We start from the raw sequence: 16,637 nt of genomic DNA, 5'->3' as shown, positions 1-16,637 counted from the left end.
AGTCAGCAGATCAAGAAATGTATTCTCCACTTCTCCACCATGCTTTTCCAATGATTGATTTGTCTTTCTTTTGTAAAATAAAGTTGTCACAAATTAAAAATGACAAAAAATGTGTGTGATTTGAATGCGAGTGTTTGAGTCTGGGTGTGACGATGTGTCAGCCGGCCTCTGGACTGATGGGAGCTATGGGACTCCTCTCCAGTAAAGCAAACATGCCACTCAAAATGTTCACTAATGATCATCAGACGACATCGAGGCCTTAAAGGTTTCCAGCCTCTGCTCAGATTAATTCCTAACAGATGACTAACTCAGCACAAATTCCTGAAACTCAGCAGCTTTCAGCAACAACAGATCATCAATCCAAATCATGTCCCCATGTCACTGTAAGTCATGACTTCAGAAACAAACACATGCAGCTTTTTGTGCCTGTTGTTGCTTTTCTTGGTGGGATGTGGGAATTCTGCAACCTTTTTGAAAACCTTTAAATACACATGTACAATGTACAAGAGTTTCATCTTCAGGAGCAACACATCAAAATCATGGTTCATTTCTCAAAGGCACTGACAAAGGACCTATTTCTTATTGGTGTCCTTACGAAACAGCGCGTGGGCCTATTTAAAAAATGTCAGCAAATATCTACACACATGAGTAGAGGGAACCCGACCGCTAGTGAACACACCATTTCTCTCTCACATGCACACACTGCTGTCAAATTGACAAATAGTTGTGAAACCCTAGTAGAAGGCGTTTGCTTCATGCCAATTAAACACTTAGTCCAGAGGAACATGGTAACACATATACAGTAGAGGAGGAGTGGAGAAAAGGAGTAATGGAAGAGGGATCACAGCATATGACTACACAGAAAGGGAAACTGGGTGGGCCTTTCCAAAACAGGGACTGCTTTTGTTGATTAAACATCTGATCGCACAAAAATGACATGTGGAGTTGCCCAAGGCTCCATCCTCGGGCCTCTTCTGTTTAAAATCTACATGCTTGTACTGACTCAGATTTTGGAAAACAACAAAATATGAAATGGGTTTCCTCTGTGGAGTGGCTGGGCTGAACGTTAGAGATATGGAACACAGATTAAATCAGCCTATTGCCTTAAGAATGAATCAATAATTAAAGTACTTATGTCTCAGAAGGATCGTCCATGCTCTTACCTTCAGCTGCCTTGATTACTGTAACAGTGTCTGTACAGGTCTCTCTAAAAAGTCAATCACAGCTGCAGCTGATTCAAAAATTGGTGCTAAAGTCCTTCAGAGAGAACACATCAGTCCAGCTCTCAGATCTTTCTGTTAATCATTTTATTTTTAACATGCAGCACTGAATGGTTAAGGGCTAAAATGAATTTCTGATCTGCTGTTCCATTATGAACCACCCAGAACTAAACTAAAGAAGAAGCATTCAGTTTTTATGCTCCAAACATCTGGAGCAAACTTCCAGGAAACCAGAGGTCTGCACCAACTCTCCGTTGTTTAAGACGTCTCTGTTTGCCACTGCCTGTTATGACATTAAATTTGGGACTATTGTTTGTATCCTACACTGCACGGTCTCTCTCTATTGGAGTGGGCGACTAAGTGATCTTATTTCCTCATTAAGCACTTTCAAAGCCGGTCATTTAAGTAGTTTAAATCCAGCATTGCTTACATGTTTACATAGGCCGGACCTTGTGCACAAGAAAAACAAAATGGGGACCTACTGCGGCTCCATAGCACTACTAGAGGTCAGAAACTCCACAGAGTGCTTTAAACAAAACATATATTCTGGTGAAAGCACGAAATATGTGAAAACATTTCTTATGATTTAGTTATTGACAACATTAATCCCCCCAAATTTTGAAAATCCAAATGCATAGTCAACTAAAAGACACTAATTGATGATAACGTCATACATAAACAGTATTTAAGTTGTAATCAAAGTCGTCTGATACATTTTCCCTTAGTTTCTTCATGTTACCGTAAATAATGATAACATGTACAATAATTAACATCTGCAGAGGTAAGATTTTTCTCCTCCCCATCAAATAAGAATCAAGGCGATATTTTAAACAGCTTCTCATGAGTCTTTATCATCAATACAACAAGTAACATGTGTGGCATGAACATCTCGGAGTCACAGAGAAATTAAAGGCAAATCAACTGAATCAGAAGAGAGGATGAAGAAAAAGGGAGGCACGAGAACACAGAACAGAGTTGGATAAACATGGATAGAGATGTAAAACTTTTTCTTGGCGAAGGTGACTGCCAGCTAACAACAAACAAATGGGCCACAGAGCTCAAACTAATGACAGAGCTGAGTGGTTGGGTTTTCATTCTGGATGTAGCGTCTAAATTTAACCCACAATTGTTTCCAGGTCCAGAACAAACGGCATCCCACCCACATGTGAAGCAGACACGAGATCAGGGGTCCCATTCGGTTTGAGTTGCCATCAATCAGCTCGGGCCGCGTCCCCTGCCAGCATTACATCATAGCATACCTATTCTGATTTTAACAAGCCAGGGAAGTCATTTTGTGCCCTGGCAGTGAGAGTCGTACGACGTCGGGACCAATCAGATCCGAGCAGATTGGAGGAAGAACATTCAGAGTTGCTCAATACCTCGGGGTAGTAATCTCCCAGTGTAAAATCATGTTTGCATGCTAGGGTCACTTGAATTCAATCACACTGCAAACATGTATTGGCTCAGATGAGCTCTTGTAAATGAGCACAAGGTTCCACCCAAAGGGATTCGTTACACTGAGAGTTCAGAGAAGTAAAGTTCTCACGTTCTCCAGCTGTGTCCATGTTTTTCATGTTTTCCCCTTTTGTTAGTTTACACTAGATATCTCATATTTCCAGCTCAGATGTCTTGTTTTGTAAATTTCATATCGTGCTTCCAAGAAATTCTTTTTTTTTTGTTTTTTTTGTCTTGTATGTTCAACTGGGTTTTTTTTTTGCACACATTGTTTTCCATAAAGTCCCTTCTTTGTCTCCTATGTATGTGTTTATGTACATATGACACCAAGGATGAGTATGAGACATTTGAACGTCATTAAATACAAGTTTTCAGGTTTTTATCTCCATTATATCTACTTAGAACTTCACAATTACTGGCCAAACTACCTTATATGTGGATTGGCAGTGGTGTGCAAGGGTAAGATTTGAAAATGGATAATGGGCAACTGTTCACCAGGATTTAGATGAAACTAAAGCTCGAGCTACCCTGAGGTGCATTTGAATCAGCAGCAGCAAATATTCAGTTTGCATCAACATAATTAACTTAAAACAGCTCCAACATTGCTAAAGCATGTTGAATCATTAAAAGGTAAATTTGGAAGTTAAAAAAGTACTGAGAAGCTGAAAACACTGAGTCAGTATGATGCATTGGCTAGAGGGAGGAGACCATCACGGGTTGGTGGCGTTGCTGACCACAACAGGGCAACTTGGCACGGCTTTCAACTGCTGCGAGGACTCAATGGAAACACATGTTTGTGGCTAGGCCCAATTAAACTGGGAAAATCAGCATTAGATTTGGGTCATTTCCAACTGACTTAGAACAAGGCTAAAAAGTCTGGATCAACTATAACCATTGTTTGGATATGATATAAATAATGGAGCATTTAAAAGCTTAACAGTCAGATATTTCCCTCAGGAGGTGGTGGATACCAAAAACAAAGCTAAAAGTGAGTGACTATTGGACTTACGTCAGCAGGTGGACACAAACACGCTTAAAATAAATGATAATCTTCCTCCGTGAAGGCTGGATGTACTTGCACCGTGTGGTTATGGTTTAACCAAATGTGTGGCCTTGCAAACAACCCCACAATTGTAATCAGAATAGGATTTAAATGTTACAAAAATCCTGATAAGTGCACAGAAATACGTGACATCACTGGATCTAAATTAGCCCCCGCCAACTTCACATCAGAGAGAAGAGCACAGACAAAAGCACAAATAGAGTGCCTAGATTAAAACTGGGCTAAAAAGTCTAGATAAAAGTCTAGATATAACCATTGCTTGGATATGTTTTTAAGTGTATTTGGGACAAAATGCTGTTGAAAAAATGGTTTTATGTAACCCAACTTATCCCAGTTCTAACTGAGAGATGGAGATGCCTTTTGACCTGCAAATCACCAAATCAGTGTTTACTGGACAGGAGCACTAAAGCTAACCATAAGGGCACTTATGGGGAGCATTTGGGCTGACGAGAGAGGCACTTTGATTTCTCAAGTACCTCTCTGGGTGCACACTTGGGCCAAAATGAATCCTGGACTTGTCCCCTTTGGGAACAGCCAAATGCTTGTTATATAAAAGTCTAAAAAAGGGTTCTTTTGCACTCAGAACAACAATCTGAACAGGCATCCATTCATCTTAGCTGACCTTCTAATATGGTGAGGTTCTTCATGGCCAAGGAGTGCTCCCAGTCCTTCAGGCGGAGGTCCTCTGTGATTGTGTTGAGGATCTCCATCTCGTTCCTCAGCTGGGCCTCCGTGTGGATGTGGGTCACCCATAAACTGCTGGTGTCTTCTGTTATGTTGCTGATCTGGATCTGAGCAGCAGGAGTGCACGCAGATGGAGTGTCAACAGTAGTAAGATGTCCTCACAGTGTAGTAAAACAGTGTATATACTGAACCATATGAATGTTAACTTCCAATATTTATTTGATTCCAATATTTATCTGCACCTGCAAGTCTTGTATCTTCAGGTGGTGAATACTGATGTCGTTGCTGACGGTGTGATTGACAGCTCCCACTGTCCAATTAACCTCGTCCACTTTCTCTCTCAGCCTGCTCATCTGCCCCGACGTCTCCCTGAAAGAGATCACAAACACACACAACCTTACTCTTGATCTAATTAGTCGTCGTCATGATGCAGTTACACTTTCTTGTGTTGGTAATGAGGTCTTTTACTGTCATATCAATGTGTACCTGAGCAGGGTGTCCTGGTCACGGAGCCAGGTGGATGCTCGAGACACTTCCGCAGTCAAGCCTGTCATGTTCCTGCCGGTGGAGCTGCTCAGAGAGGACAACCTGTCGTCCAGCTGCACTAAGTAGCCCTCTGACTGCAGGGAGTGAGCCTGGGCGCTCCTCAGCTCCACCTCCAGACCCTGTGGATGAAAGAACATAGCATCATCTTCATTGATATTATAGCGTTTCATCATTAGTATCACTTAATTTGATAACATCACAGTTAAACAGCACTGATGACTCAATACTAATGCACTTCTAGAGAGCAGACAGTGCATTTAAGACCTTATCATCTTCATTATCTGAACCTTTATTGTCACTGTCACTGGCTTCATGTTTATGAGCCTCATGGCACACCGCCATCATTATCATGATTGGCTGATCTTTCAGCAGCGACCTAGGTTTGATTTGAGCCTGTGGCTGCACGTCTTCCCATCTCCGTCCTCCCTTTCCTGCATGGCTCTCCTAGCTGCTCTGTACCATTAAAGGGCAAAATCACACCAAAAAACAAACAAGCAAAAAAAAAGTTTTGATGTTGTGTTCTCAAAGTTTACTACTCTTACACCTAAAGAATATTTAAAGTATCCTTTCAAAAACTAACTAGAACTACCGCAGTTGTATGACTCAGACAAATATAGTGGTTGTGGAAAGCACAATACTTGCCTCCAATACTTCCTAAGTACCTTGAATTAGTACTTCAAGAACAGTTATCTGCTCTGTTGAAGCTCTTGTTTCCTCTTTTCAGTCTTGTGTCATACCTTGATGAGGATCTCCAGCCTCTGCAGCCAGTCGCTGTGGTTCTGGAAGAGGTTCTCAAGCTTCCAGATGTTCTCCAGCAGGTCGGCCTGAGTGGACGCCTCGCCTAGGGTCTGCTGGAGCAGCCTAGAGCGCTCTGACATCCGGGTCACATTCTCCATCAGCACCTCCTGGCGCTGCGAAGACACCTGCGAACGAGACACTGGGGAGGCAGAGGGAGAGAAAGAGAGTGAGAGATTAGTTCTGGATGTTGATTCACTGATCCCTCGGCTATGCAAAAGTCCCCAAATCGAGTATCATTTACTATCAATCACGACGTCAGCTTGGACCGAGTCAGCATGTTAACGCAGAGCAGATGTCGATCCAGTCCTCTGCACTAATTTTGGTTGTCTATTCATACTAAATGTATTGTTTTGTTCAATCCAGACCTAAATATTTTCATGACTTCAAATCCAGTTTCCAGAGTTGGCTGACTGTGAGGTTCTCTGTGCTGTGATGACAACACATTGTGGAAAGTCTGTCTTCATTGTGACTTATGTTGAGGTTGGCGTCTGCATGTTGCTGATCGTCCAGTACTTAAAGGAGAGACAGCGTTAGCACAGAGGGTTGTTTATTTTGGTAAAGATTTTACTCAAGAGGGGTACTTCAGTACAATTTTGAGGTACTTGTACTTTCAGGATTTCCATTTTTACTCCAGGGAATCATTGTACTTTTTACTCTACTACATTTATCTGACAGCTATGGTTATGAGTTTAGGATTATAGCTCCATCTGGACAAGCTACAAGGGTAAACAATCTAATAATGGGTTAGTCATGAGACCATTTTTCTACAGAAACAGTAGTTTCGATTTGATAACACCTCAATACTAAATCAAATTTTTACCTGACTTTTACTTATAATAGAGTATTTTGACATTGTAATATTGCCACTCAGAGATGTGAATTAGCGAATTACAAATACTTTGTTACTATACTGTACTGAGCTTCGTTACTTATTTTAACTTTTGACTTTTCCTCCCCACATTTCAACACAAAAATCTGTACTTTCTCCTCCTTACATTTTCAGAACAGGCTCGTTACTTTAGTTTTAATGTATTTGAGGGTAACCATCAATTATTTTTATTTTGTATCATTGCATGCCACCTTCCCAACATCACCAGACTGATTTCAACCAAGACCTATTTCAAAAACCTCAGTTTGTTGCTGTGCTCGGGATGCTCTGCCAACCCAAAATGTTGGTATTTGACGTCCTGGGAATGACAATCAACAATCGACTATCTCTGTGGTGTGTTTACGAACAGCTGGGACAAATCCTACTGATTCTACCTTTAGGTTCCTTTAATAGTCTTAATTATATTAATATGAGATGAGCTTCAGTTAGCTTTGCACAGAAATGGCCGGTAGAAATATCCTTCAGAGGGATACTTTTTACTTTTATGCTTTGACAACATTTCAGAGACTGTCCTTTATTACTTTTGCTTGAGTAAAGATGTTAAATCAGTACTTCTACTTTTACCACCGTCTTCTTTTTACACAAGTATCTGTACTTCGACTTGAGTAAAGAATTCATTCACTTTTGACACCTCTGCTGCTACTTTTACTGAAGTAAAGGATCTGAGAACTTCTTCAACTAATGTGGATTTACCACAATTTGTTCTTGATCTTTCCAAAAATACACAAATCTGAAAGAAACAGAAATAACAAGGACAAGGGACAACATGTTTTCCCTTAAGATTATTGGGACAGCACGATCTGGATTACATACGTGTTTATTTAGCTGAAACATCACATTTGCTGACAGTTAAAATATTACCGATGAACCTTTCTTGTCTTGTTTCTGGCTGTGGCATAAAGGCCACTTCTTTCCCCTTCTCTCTGTTCTCCACCGTGCCTAATGAGAAAAATCTTCTCAGTCTGGTGTTATGTTGAGAGCATGTTGCGTGGTAACAGCTCGATAGCCCGGGAGATATTTTGAAACCAGATCCTCAGCATTACGGGATGACGACATGCTCTCTGCAGGACAGCAGGGACCGATGCGTGCAAGAAAACTCAGATGGAGAAAGGGATTATTTGGTAAACAGGAGGAAGCAGATTATTCCCTTCACACATGCTCCTCGATGCCCCAAACAGGCTGATATTACTCTCTGAATGCTCCACGTTTCTAAGACAGTGATGTAAGTGTGTTTCTCTGTGTGTGGCTTCATGTGCTCAGATCCAGGCCAAGAAATGTCTGCATGACCTCAGAGTTAGAAAAGTGCTGCAAAGCCACACGGCTGCAAACAAATCATCTAGATTCCCGCTCATTACGTGTGTTAGGTTTATTTCTAATGACCTGAAAAACTAAATAAGCTGAAATCTCTCATCTACACAGAGTGCTTAATTGCTAAATGATGGTCTGTGGGTGCAGTGTTTTTTCAGACGAACACACACAAATTTGGGATCAACCAGAACTTGGTGGTACAGAGTTTCTCAGCAGTTCTTCTCCTTGAAATGGAAGAAGAGAAGGTGGAACAAGACCAAGGAGATGATGAGGGATAAGAGGATGGAGATGAAGAAAAAGTAAAGAGGGAGAAGATGATAAATTAAATGCTGTGGTAAAATCTGTCTGTTTTGCGGAGACCAGAATAGAGCTATATTAAAGCCTCTATTAATCTTAATATTCATGCTTAATTGTAGATCTCAGGATGCACAGAGGCTGATTTTGTTGCTCTGTGTGTGACCTGTGTTTGGGAGAAGTACCAGCACATTGTGTTGGTGAGAGTTGCTCATGCGCATTACTTAATGGACCGGATGTAGCCAATCAGAGGCAGAGTAGGGTAGGTAATGCCGAGCAAGGTAGTGTGATCGAAAATAACGCCGCTAGAGCTGGTAACCATGGCTGTGGTACAGATGTATATGCAGAAGCAGTGTTTTCTGTGGGAGAGAGTAACTCCCTTTGGTGTGGACTTTGGGCTTTTTCACTTTGCAGACATTTTACATACAGAAAAATGCTACATAACACAATAAAGGACAGGCAAAAACCATCAGAGCCAAAGTAGCACATTTTAAATTAGTTCATTTTATCAGCAATCAGAATCAGAAAATGCTGAATATTGGCCCCGATAATCGGTGTACCCCTACCATTTATGGTTCAGAGCTGCACATATAGAAATGTAAGCTGCTCTACCCACAAAGCAGCCGCTTCAGAGTCGTTAACGAACCAGTGAGGCATACCCTTAGAGTGGGACTGTGTGTGCAACTGGGTGATTAAATGTAGTTAATGGAAAAAGTGGTGCGACTCCATGCTTTGTGCTGAAAAGTTGAGAATATTTCAACTTCTAAAAAAACTACTAGAAAAGACAAAGTGCACACCAGGTGCACTGTACCAGAGGTAAGGACGAGGACAAGGAGAATCGGAGGAAGAGCCCTACTCAATAAATGCAAAAAAACATGGTGGTCAGCAAAAGAATCTGGCTCTCTAACTCAGTTTCTGAATGTTGACAGTTGGGAAACACACTGTTGTCCCAACAGTGACAACACACACATGGATACCACATTTCTGTCAGATAATCATGTTAGGATAATTTAAAAGCTACAGATGGAGCGGCGGGACAGAGCTTAGTGTTAATGTAATCCAAAGAATGGTTTCCAAATTCTCTGTAATTTGTCAGAGGAACCACAGTGTGGTTTTTCTAGTTTAAGGTGCAGAATTACATTTGTGAACCACAGACTGTTTGGGGGCTGTGGGTTCTCACAGTTCAGGACAAATGTGTGCTATTATAGTGAAGACATATAAACTCATAACTGTGTCTTGTTGCCAGAACACATTTGAAGAGATTTTCCACGGAGTGTGTCTCAGTTTGTTTCCTCTGGTTTTATCGCCTGAAGGAATGAACAATCAGCATCACAAATCACTCTCCATTAATGGATGTGTGTTAACCTGCTGCTCTGTTAACACGGAGAGCTCTGCATATACAATCAACCAAACCTCAGAGGTCAGGTGACTGAGCAGAGAATAAAAGGCTTTTCTATTCACAGTGATAAAGTCGATATAGGTAATTTGTCGGCAAACAGTTTAGTAATTACACATCCAGGAGATTCTGTCATCAACCCCTTAAAATGTCAGACTGCCGCTGAGTTACAGCAGGAGAGTCTTTAAGGTGATTGTTATGACTTCAGGCTAGGATGATGAGAAAAAGACTGAAAGATGAGATGTTAGCCTGACAAATCCATTTCAAACCTCTCACACTGCAGCTCTGTAGGATGCGAAAGTCATCGTGTCTTTTCTATTCCACTCCTATTCCTTCATTTCTTATAGACATGCACAAAAACACAAACACACACAGGCACGGCAGCACTACTCACAACAGATGATTCCCAGATTCACAGCTTCATGGTCTTTGAAACCTTCTTTAGAGAAGAGGACACTTTCTACTCATGTATCAAATGATGGGAGAGGCGGCCAGAACACCAGCTGGACCTGACTGTGTAATGTGAATGGATTCTACATTATTGGTTCAGTCATAACATGGTCTCTATGTATATGTTTGCAATGAATTCAAGTGATTTGCAGAGTTTTATCTGCACTCAACATGGTTAGAATCAAAGATGGCAAAAGTGAACACAGTCTTTACTCAAGTAAAAGTAATAAAGTACAGGCTGTGGAATGTACCTCAAAGTATGAAGAAAAAAGTATCACTCTAAAGGACATCTCTACCGGCCATTTCTGTTCAAGTCTAACTGAACCTCAAATCATATTTCTATAATTCAAAGACAATTAAACCTAAAGGTAGAATCAGTGGGATTTGTCTGAGCTGTTTCAAAACGCACGACAAAGATAGTTGATTGTTGAGACTCATTCCCAGGATGTCAGATGCCGACATTTTGGGCTGGTAAAGCATCCGAGCACAGCAACAAAGTGAGAAAATAACAAAATCCAGGCAGAGGGCTGCAGGGTCTGCAGAGACACTAACACGCATGTTCTCCTCATTTCAGTGTCCCTCTCTGTCTGTTTCCGCTTGCTTGCATTGTTTCGTCTCGCTACGCCTGATATGCACTGATAGGTTGAAATCAGTCTTGTGATGTTGGGAAGGCGCCATGCAGTTTCGCAAAATAAAAATTATCGTAAGGAGTGGAAATACAGATATACACCGATCAGCCACAACATTAAAACCACTGACATTAGGCAGTGTCGTTGCCAGGAGGCTCTTTATAGTATATCGGTGTTTGGGTGGGTGGTGCATGTCAGGTGGCATCCACATGAATCCCAGGACCCAAAGTTTCCCAGCAGAGGTGTAACTCACATCACCTGTCAGTGGTTTTAATGTTGTGGGTACACTTTTTAAGTTTGTATAGCCATTTGTGAGGACATCATTGACATAATGCATTCTCTAACCCTAAACCTAATTCTAACCCTAATACCAAGTCTTTACCCTCAAGCAGCCCTTTAAAGGTCTGTCCAAAAGTAAGGACTGGCCAAAATGTCCTTAAAATGTTTTTTCTCACAGAGATAGCTGTACAAGCTCACACCTACTCACACAGGCTGCAGATAAAGAGATAGATGAAGGAACCATGTTGTCTTTGGCTTCACCCACAGAGGAATGTAGTTCTGATAGACCTCCCTCTGTCTTTCTGTTCTCTCTGCCCTGACATGACACTGTCCAGCCAGCCTGTCTGTCTCACTGGGAGACTGCCTGTGCGTAAGAAGTGGATAAGTTGTGCTCAGGCAGCAGTTAGAAGAGCTGTATCACATTAAAGATTTTCCCTCCCAGATGTCTGACTTCACACAGATACAATACATGTGTTAAAGCTGCCAAGATAAAAACATCAGATATTCCTGTGTTGTATAGTTTTGAGTACATTTTAAGTTTACTGTGTTCTGTCTTATACTTTTAGTGGCAGCTGCAAAGAGAATTTCCCTGGAAGGTAAAGTTAACATACATCGTTTAAAACAACAAGACGCAGTTCTGTACAGCACTAAGTAACTACACCTCATCACACCTTTAACTTGTTTGTTTTAATTCTAGATAGAACACTGAAAGGTGTAAGTAAATAACTTTAGTCTTAACCTCGTCTGACCCTCTAAATCGAAGGTCTTTCATGAAGCATCTCTGTGTTGTGTTAAAAATGTTGGACAAGTCAAATGTCCTGCAGTTCTCTGCCTTGTGGCTCTGCACCCATGGTTACTAATCTCCCTGTTTAGCCCTCTCACAGGAGTTTTAATAAAGTTACTGAACAAGAAGTATGTGTGTGTGTGTGTGTGTGTGTGTGTGCTTCCAAGGAGAGAAAGCAGCTCCATTTATCTTTGAAGGACTCTGCCATTACAAACAGACTTAGTGAACTCCTGAAAGGACTCATGTGTGATGTGACTCAAAGTGATATTCAGATTGTCAAGTCAGGTTTATTTGTATAGCCTCACATGACTCCCAGTACATCCCGAACGACAGGAGGGGTGTACTGGGAGTCACTAGTGATGTACTCCACAGATGGACGGAGGTCTGTGTCCTCGTAGTCACAGAGGACTGAACATGTGTGGAACATCAGTTGATCATTAAGGCTTTTGTTTTCTCGAGATATAATCAAAATGTAACAATTTTGATATTAAGACTCTCAACATTTCTATAGTTTTGTATCACTGCTTTTTTTTTCCAAAATATAAATTAAATATAATAAAACAATACAAATACAATACAATTGTATAATACAAATAATTCCATGTTTTTATTTAAGTGTATGACTTCAATCTTGTAGTATTTTTATAAAAATGTCATATTTCAGCTGGTATCATCATTTTCCCAACTTTTTCTTCAAGTATTGCAGATTTTTCTTTGATATTATACCTTTATTTTTTTAAATGTCATAGTTTTTTCTCGAAATATGTAGTTTTTTTAAAATTTCAGCATTTTTTTAAGTTTCAAAGTATTACCATTTTTTACTCAAAATAGTGCGAGTTTTCTCTTGAACTATTCCAAATCTTTTTTTCAAAAAAAGGTTGCAAGTTAGTTCTTACAACTGTTACGCAAATATTATGACGTATTCACAGTAAGTTTTCAGTTGTTCAGTAACAAAAAAAGAAGCTTTTCTCAGTGAATGCATACCCCGCACGAGCAGCATATTCATGAATCACGCAATACAAATCATATTTCTTTGATGCAGAGTTCATTGTAATTTTAACAAAGGTTAGGGTTAGCTTTACAGACACGGTGGGTTTCTACAAAGACAGCCTTAATGGTTCTTGTTGCATGTTTGTTTCTTGCGGGTCAGACATGTTTGTACTGTATACAAACCCACGTCAATGACAGTGCGATTTGGAAACAACACTAACTCTGACTCTAGCTCAGTTTGAGTGTCTTTCTGTGTGGTATTGTTTGCTAACACTGAAGAGGAGATGAAGTGTTTGAAAAGAGACCAATCTTCTTTTGTTTTCTGAAATCTAAAATAGCAATTTTCAACCTTGACCACACCACAACTGTGGCTCTCTGTTGCTCACGATATGAATAAGAGAGTGTAAACATCATTGCTTTGATCATAACTGTGAATTTATCCATAATCTAGTTTTCTCAACATCAACCCCTACGCTACAATTTATGGTCCAACCACTGACAAACACCTCAGTAGTGAAGCATAATTGCGCAAAAGACCACCATGAAGGACTCAGACATGGCTGATATACTTTGTCGCTTCAGAGCCTCTACCAGTCTACTCCTCCTCTTTCAGTTATCCAACTTAAACACAGAGACAATAAAAAGCCAGAACAAGCAGTTCTGGTATGTTGTTTTTGGTTTATGAAGTACCTGGAATGACCTTTCTGATCAAAACAGGAATAAGATCATAAAATTCTGAAAGACATTAGAAATGAGGCATTTTAGTGGCTAATAAAGACAGAAACTGCTCATCAAAATCTCAAAGTGTTGATTAAGTCGATAAAAGAAGTAATATCTAATTTTGACACCTCACCATGGACAAAAACCACACTGACGTCAATAGTTGGTTTGTAGACCACTGTTTTTTCAGCATCTCAGTTTTTTTCGGCGAACGCGAGAGCGTGGTGCTGGGGAGGATATCCCGATTAAATCAGTCTGAGAACTTGAGAACACACCTTGGTTGTGACTCAACAATCACTAAGTAGCCATGCCCTAAAGCCTACCCTGCTTTGTCATATATTTTACTCTAAATGGGACCATAGGATTTTTCCATTTCAGATTGTTTCATGTTGAGGATTTTTAGAGGAAGTATTGATGTTTTATACCTTTAATAATCTAGTGACCCCTTAGATTTATCTTGGTACAGCTTTGATATTTTTGTTTGGTCTGATTGTTGTTTACTGTTGAGGCTATATGTTTTTATGTACTTCGGGAAATACAAGGAAAAAGAAGTTTGTGTTACACCCCTACTTTCAGCTTTGATACATTAACCGTCTTGCATTAGCATTGAATATTGGAAAAGGTCGTAAAATCTGCACTGCAGACTAATCCAATATGAAGATAATTCCTCAGGGACACTGAGCTGGAATGACTGTCTCAGTAAAATATCTGAAACGACTTCAACATTCGCAGACCATGTAATGTAATTCTAAAATACAAATCCAATTCAGTGCAGCTTATACTATATAATTGACCAGCCAGAGGTGAAAGTGATCTGACCTGAGAGGAGGATGAGAAATATTAAAACAGCTGCTTCTCAGTTAAAAATAGCCAACTTACCACATGTGTCTGGAACATCTGTGTGTAAATACTAAATTGTATTTGCAATTCTCCTCTTCTTTCTCTCACATTGTGAGATGCATTTTTTAATATCCGTCTAACATAATAATGATAATAAAGTCATACATGGACACCACATGTGTCTGTCACATCGTGTTTTCAAGTGTTTGTGTATAAATGAGAGAACAGAGTGAAAGCAGTCACCTTCAACCAGACAGAAACTGCCCAACATCCTACTTGACTTTGAGGGGATGCCAGCAGCAGGAAGTCGGAAAGGAACTAAGGAAGAAAGAGTCTTTTTGTGAACTGCAGACCTGAAAGTCTTCCAGCGGTGAATGAGAATGAAATTACAGGCTCTTAAAATCCGACAGGGAACAACCTGCTTTGCTTGACCTCACATCAAAAGGCAGCCGTTAGATTAATTTTTAAATGGATGAGTAAAAAAGGCTGGATTCATATCCGGAGTTAAGCTCAGTTAGCTCCAACTGGCTCAAAGATGAAATGTGTGTGAGATAAAGATTAAATTGGATTATTGCACCAGACAATGAGGATGTGATACAGCAGAGGAATAACAGACATGACATTAACAAATAGACAATAGACAATAGCCATGAAAAAAATGGGTTATTATTTTCTAGGTGTGTGAAGACTGAGTGGAGGGCAGTGGATATGGCATTCCCAGTGGATATGTTGGTTCTGAAGCATACTGGTGAGGGTCCAGGCCAAGGACATTACATTAAATCTGGACACAGCGTTGGAGAAAGAGTTCAGTGGTGCTTTGAAGCCAAAAAAGCTTGACTTCCCGGGCAGGAAAATACCTGGATCCTCCGTGTTGTGGGGCCTATAGAAACTTCCACCGGCCGAGCAGGCTAACTTCTGGTTTAGCGCTAACTTGAATGGGGATAAAATAATTTAATCGTGCGGCTCTTCTAGACTTTCTAAATTTTATTGGATCAAATGGTGAGTTATCTTGCCCGGGTTGTGATGCTCAAAATCCACAGTTTTTTAAGCTTATGGGATAAAGTATTTTTGGGCTGCAGTGCATCGCGTGACGATGTAATTACACCGTTTGGCCATTACGAAAACTGTCTTCAAAGCCTGGCGCTCTTCCTGGGGGCTTGAACCAGGCTGGCAGGGACAACCAACATCCATCACATTACACATATTCATATGATCTGTTGTTAATAAAAAAACAAACCCTGATGATTGCAGCTTTCATTATTACTGTTGAGTGTAGTTGCTCAGTTGGCGTCATTGACTGTACTTCTGACCAGCTCACAATTTCAGCACAAATAAAAAAAGGGGAAACATTTAAAAGAGGCATTCAAACATTTTTAGAAGTTCACACCAGATTAACCTGACAGCTGGCAGGAATTTCACAGCTCATTTATCAGTGACTGAGCTTGTGCTTCCAGCTGTGCTGAATGTGAAACAGCTCGGAGGAGACAGCTTTGCAATCAACCATGGTCGATCACAACAATTAACCAATCATGACGCATAATGTACACAACAATACACAAACAACACACACTGCCGAGCTCCAGCGGTGCAGTTGCATAGAAAGAACGCACTTTGATTATTTAGCACTGATTGTTTGTTTTTATTTTCGGCCTGGACAGTTAACCAGAGGGAGATTTGGCTGGCTTCGAGCATATCTTAATGTGTCTGCATGTTTGCAATTTATTCTTTGTGGATTTATAAAGCAAGGGTGTCAGATGACTATGATAAGGTGTTGGACCATTTCTTAGCATAAATGTCCTCAGGAGAACGATGATGAAGTGCAAATCCAAATTATAAAGTTAGCCATTATTTAAGTTGAAAAGGAAAAAGCCAGATATGGACCAGACATCAGTGCAGACCAAAGCAGAACTGTCAGAGTAAATACTGGACTCAAATCAAAAGTTGGAGAGATACACAACATCATTTCCCAATAAATGTGAGAAAAAAGGGCAATTATTGGCTCACATGTAACATAACAACTATGTTAGACTATGGGTTTTACTGTGGAGTTCTTCAACCCCAACATAGCCAAAATCATTCAATTAAAAATCAATATTCAATTCTTATAGCTTTATTCATTTTGTCACATAGTGTGTATCATTGAGACAACTTTGGCAGTGAATGTGCAGAGATAAAGCTTTCAGAGTTGAAAGTATTGGCATTTTAGGTAGTAAAATGAACCAAAATGAAAAAGTTCATCATCTTTAATAAGACAAAAACACCAAGGAGTGGAAAGGCTTAATAGGAAGGAGA

At 40.2% G+C, this 16,637-nt stretch overlaps 1 protein-coding gene across 1 annotated transcript in view; it reads right to left on the bottom strand.

Annotated features, from left to right (window-relative positions):
- Nucleotides 1–16,637, bottom strand: part of scara5 (scavenger receptor class A, member 5 (putative)) — a 70,655-nt gene that overhangs the window by 35,354 nt on the left and 18,664 nt on the right. The window contains exons 3-6 of the mRNA XM_073493249.1: nucleotides 5,706–5,905; nucleotides 4,909–5,087; nucleotides 4,665–4,791; nucleotides 4,361–4,529 (exon numbers count right to left, since the gene is read on the bottom strand). Coding sequence (XP_073349350.1) covers nucleotides 4,361–4,529; nucleotides 4,665–4,791; nucleotides 4,909–5,087; nucleotides 5,706–5,905 — 675 coding nt within the window. The remainder of the gene's footprint in view (nucleotides 1–4,360; nucleotides 4,530–4,664; nucleotides 4,792–4,908; nucleotides 5,088–5,705; nucleotides 5,906–16,637) is intronic.

The sequence above is a fragment of the Pagrus major genome, chromosome 22 (assembly GCF_040436345.1).
Source record: "Pagrus major chromosome 22, Pma_NU_1.0".
NCBI lineage: Eukaryota > Metazoa > Chordata > Actinopteri > Spariformes > Sparidae > Pagrus > Pagrus major.
The sequence above is the reverse complement of the archived record's forward strand: the minus strand, read 5'-3'. Positions and strand labels throughout refer to the sequence as shown.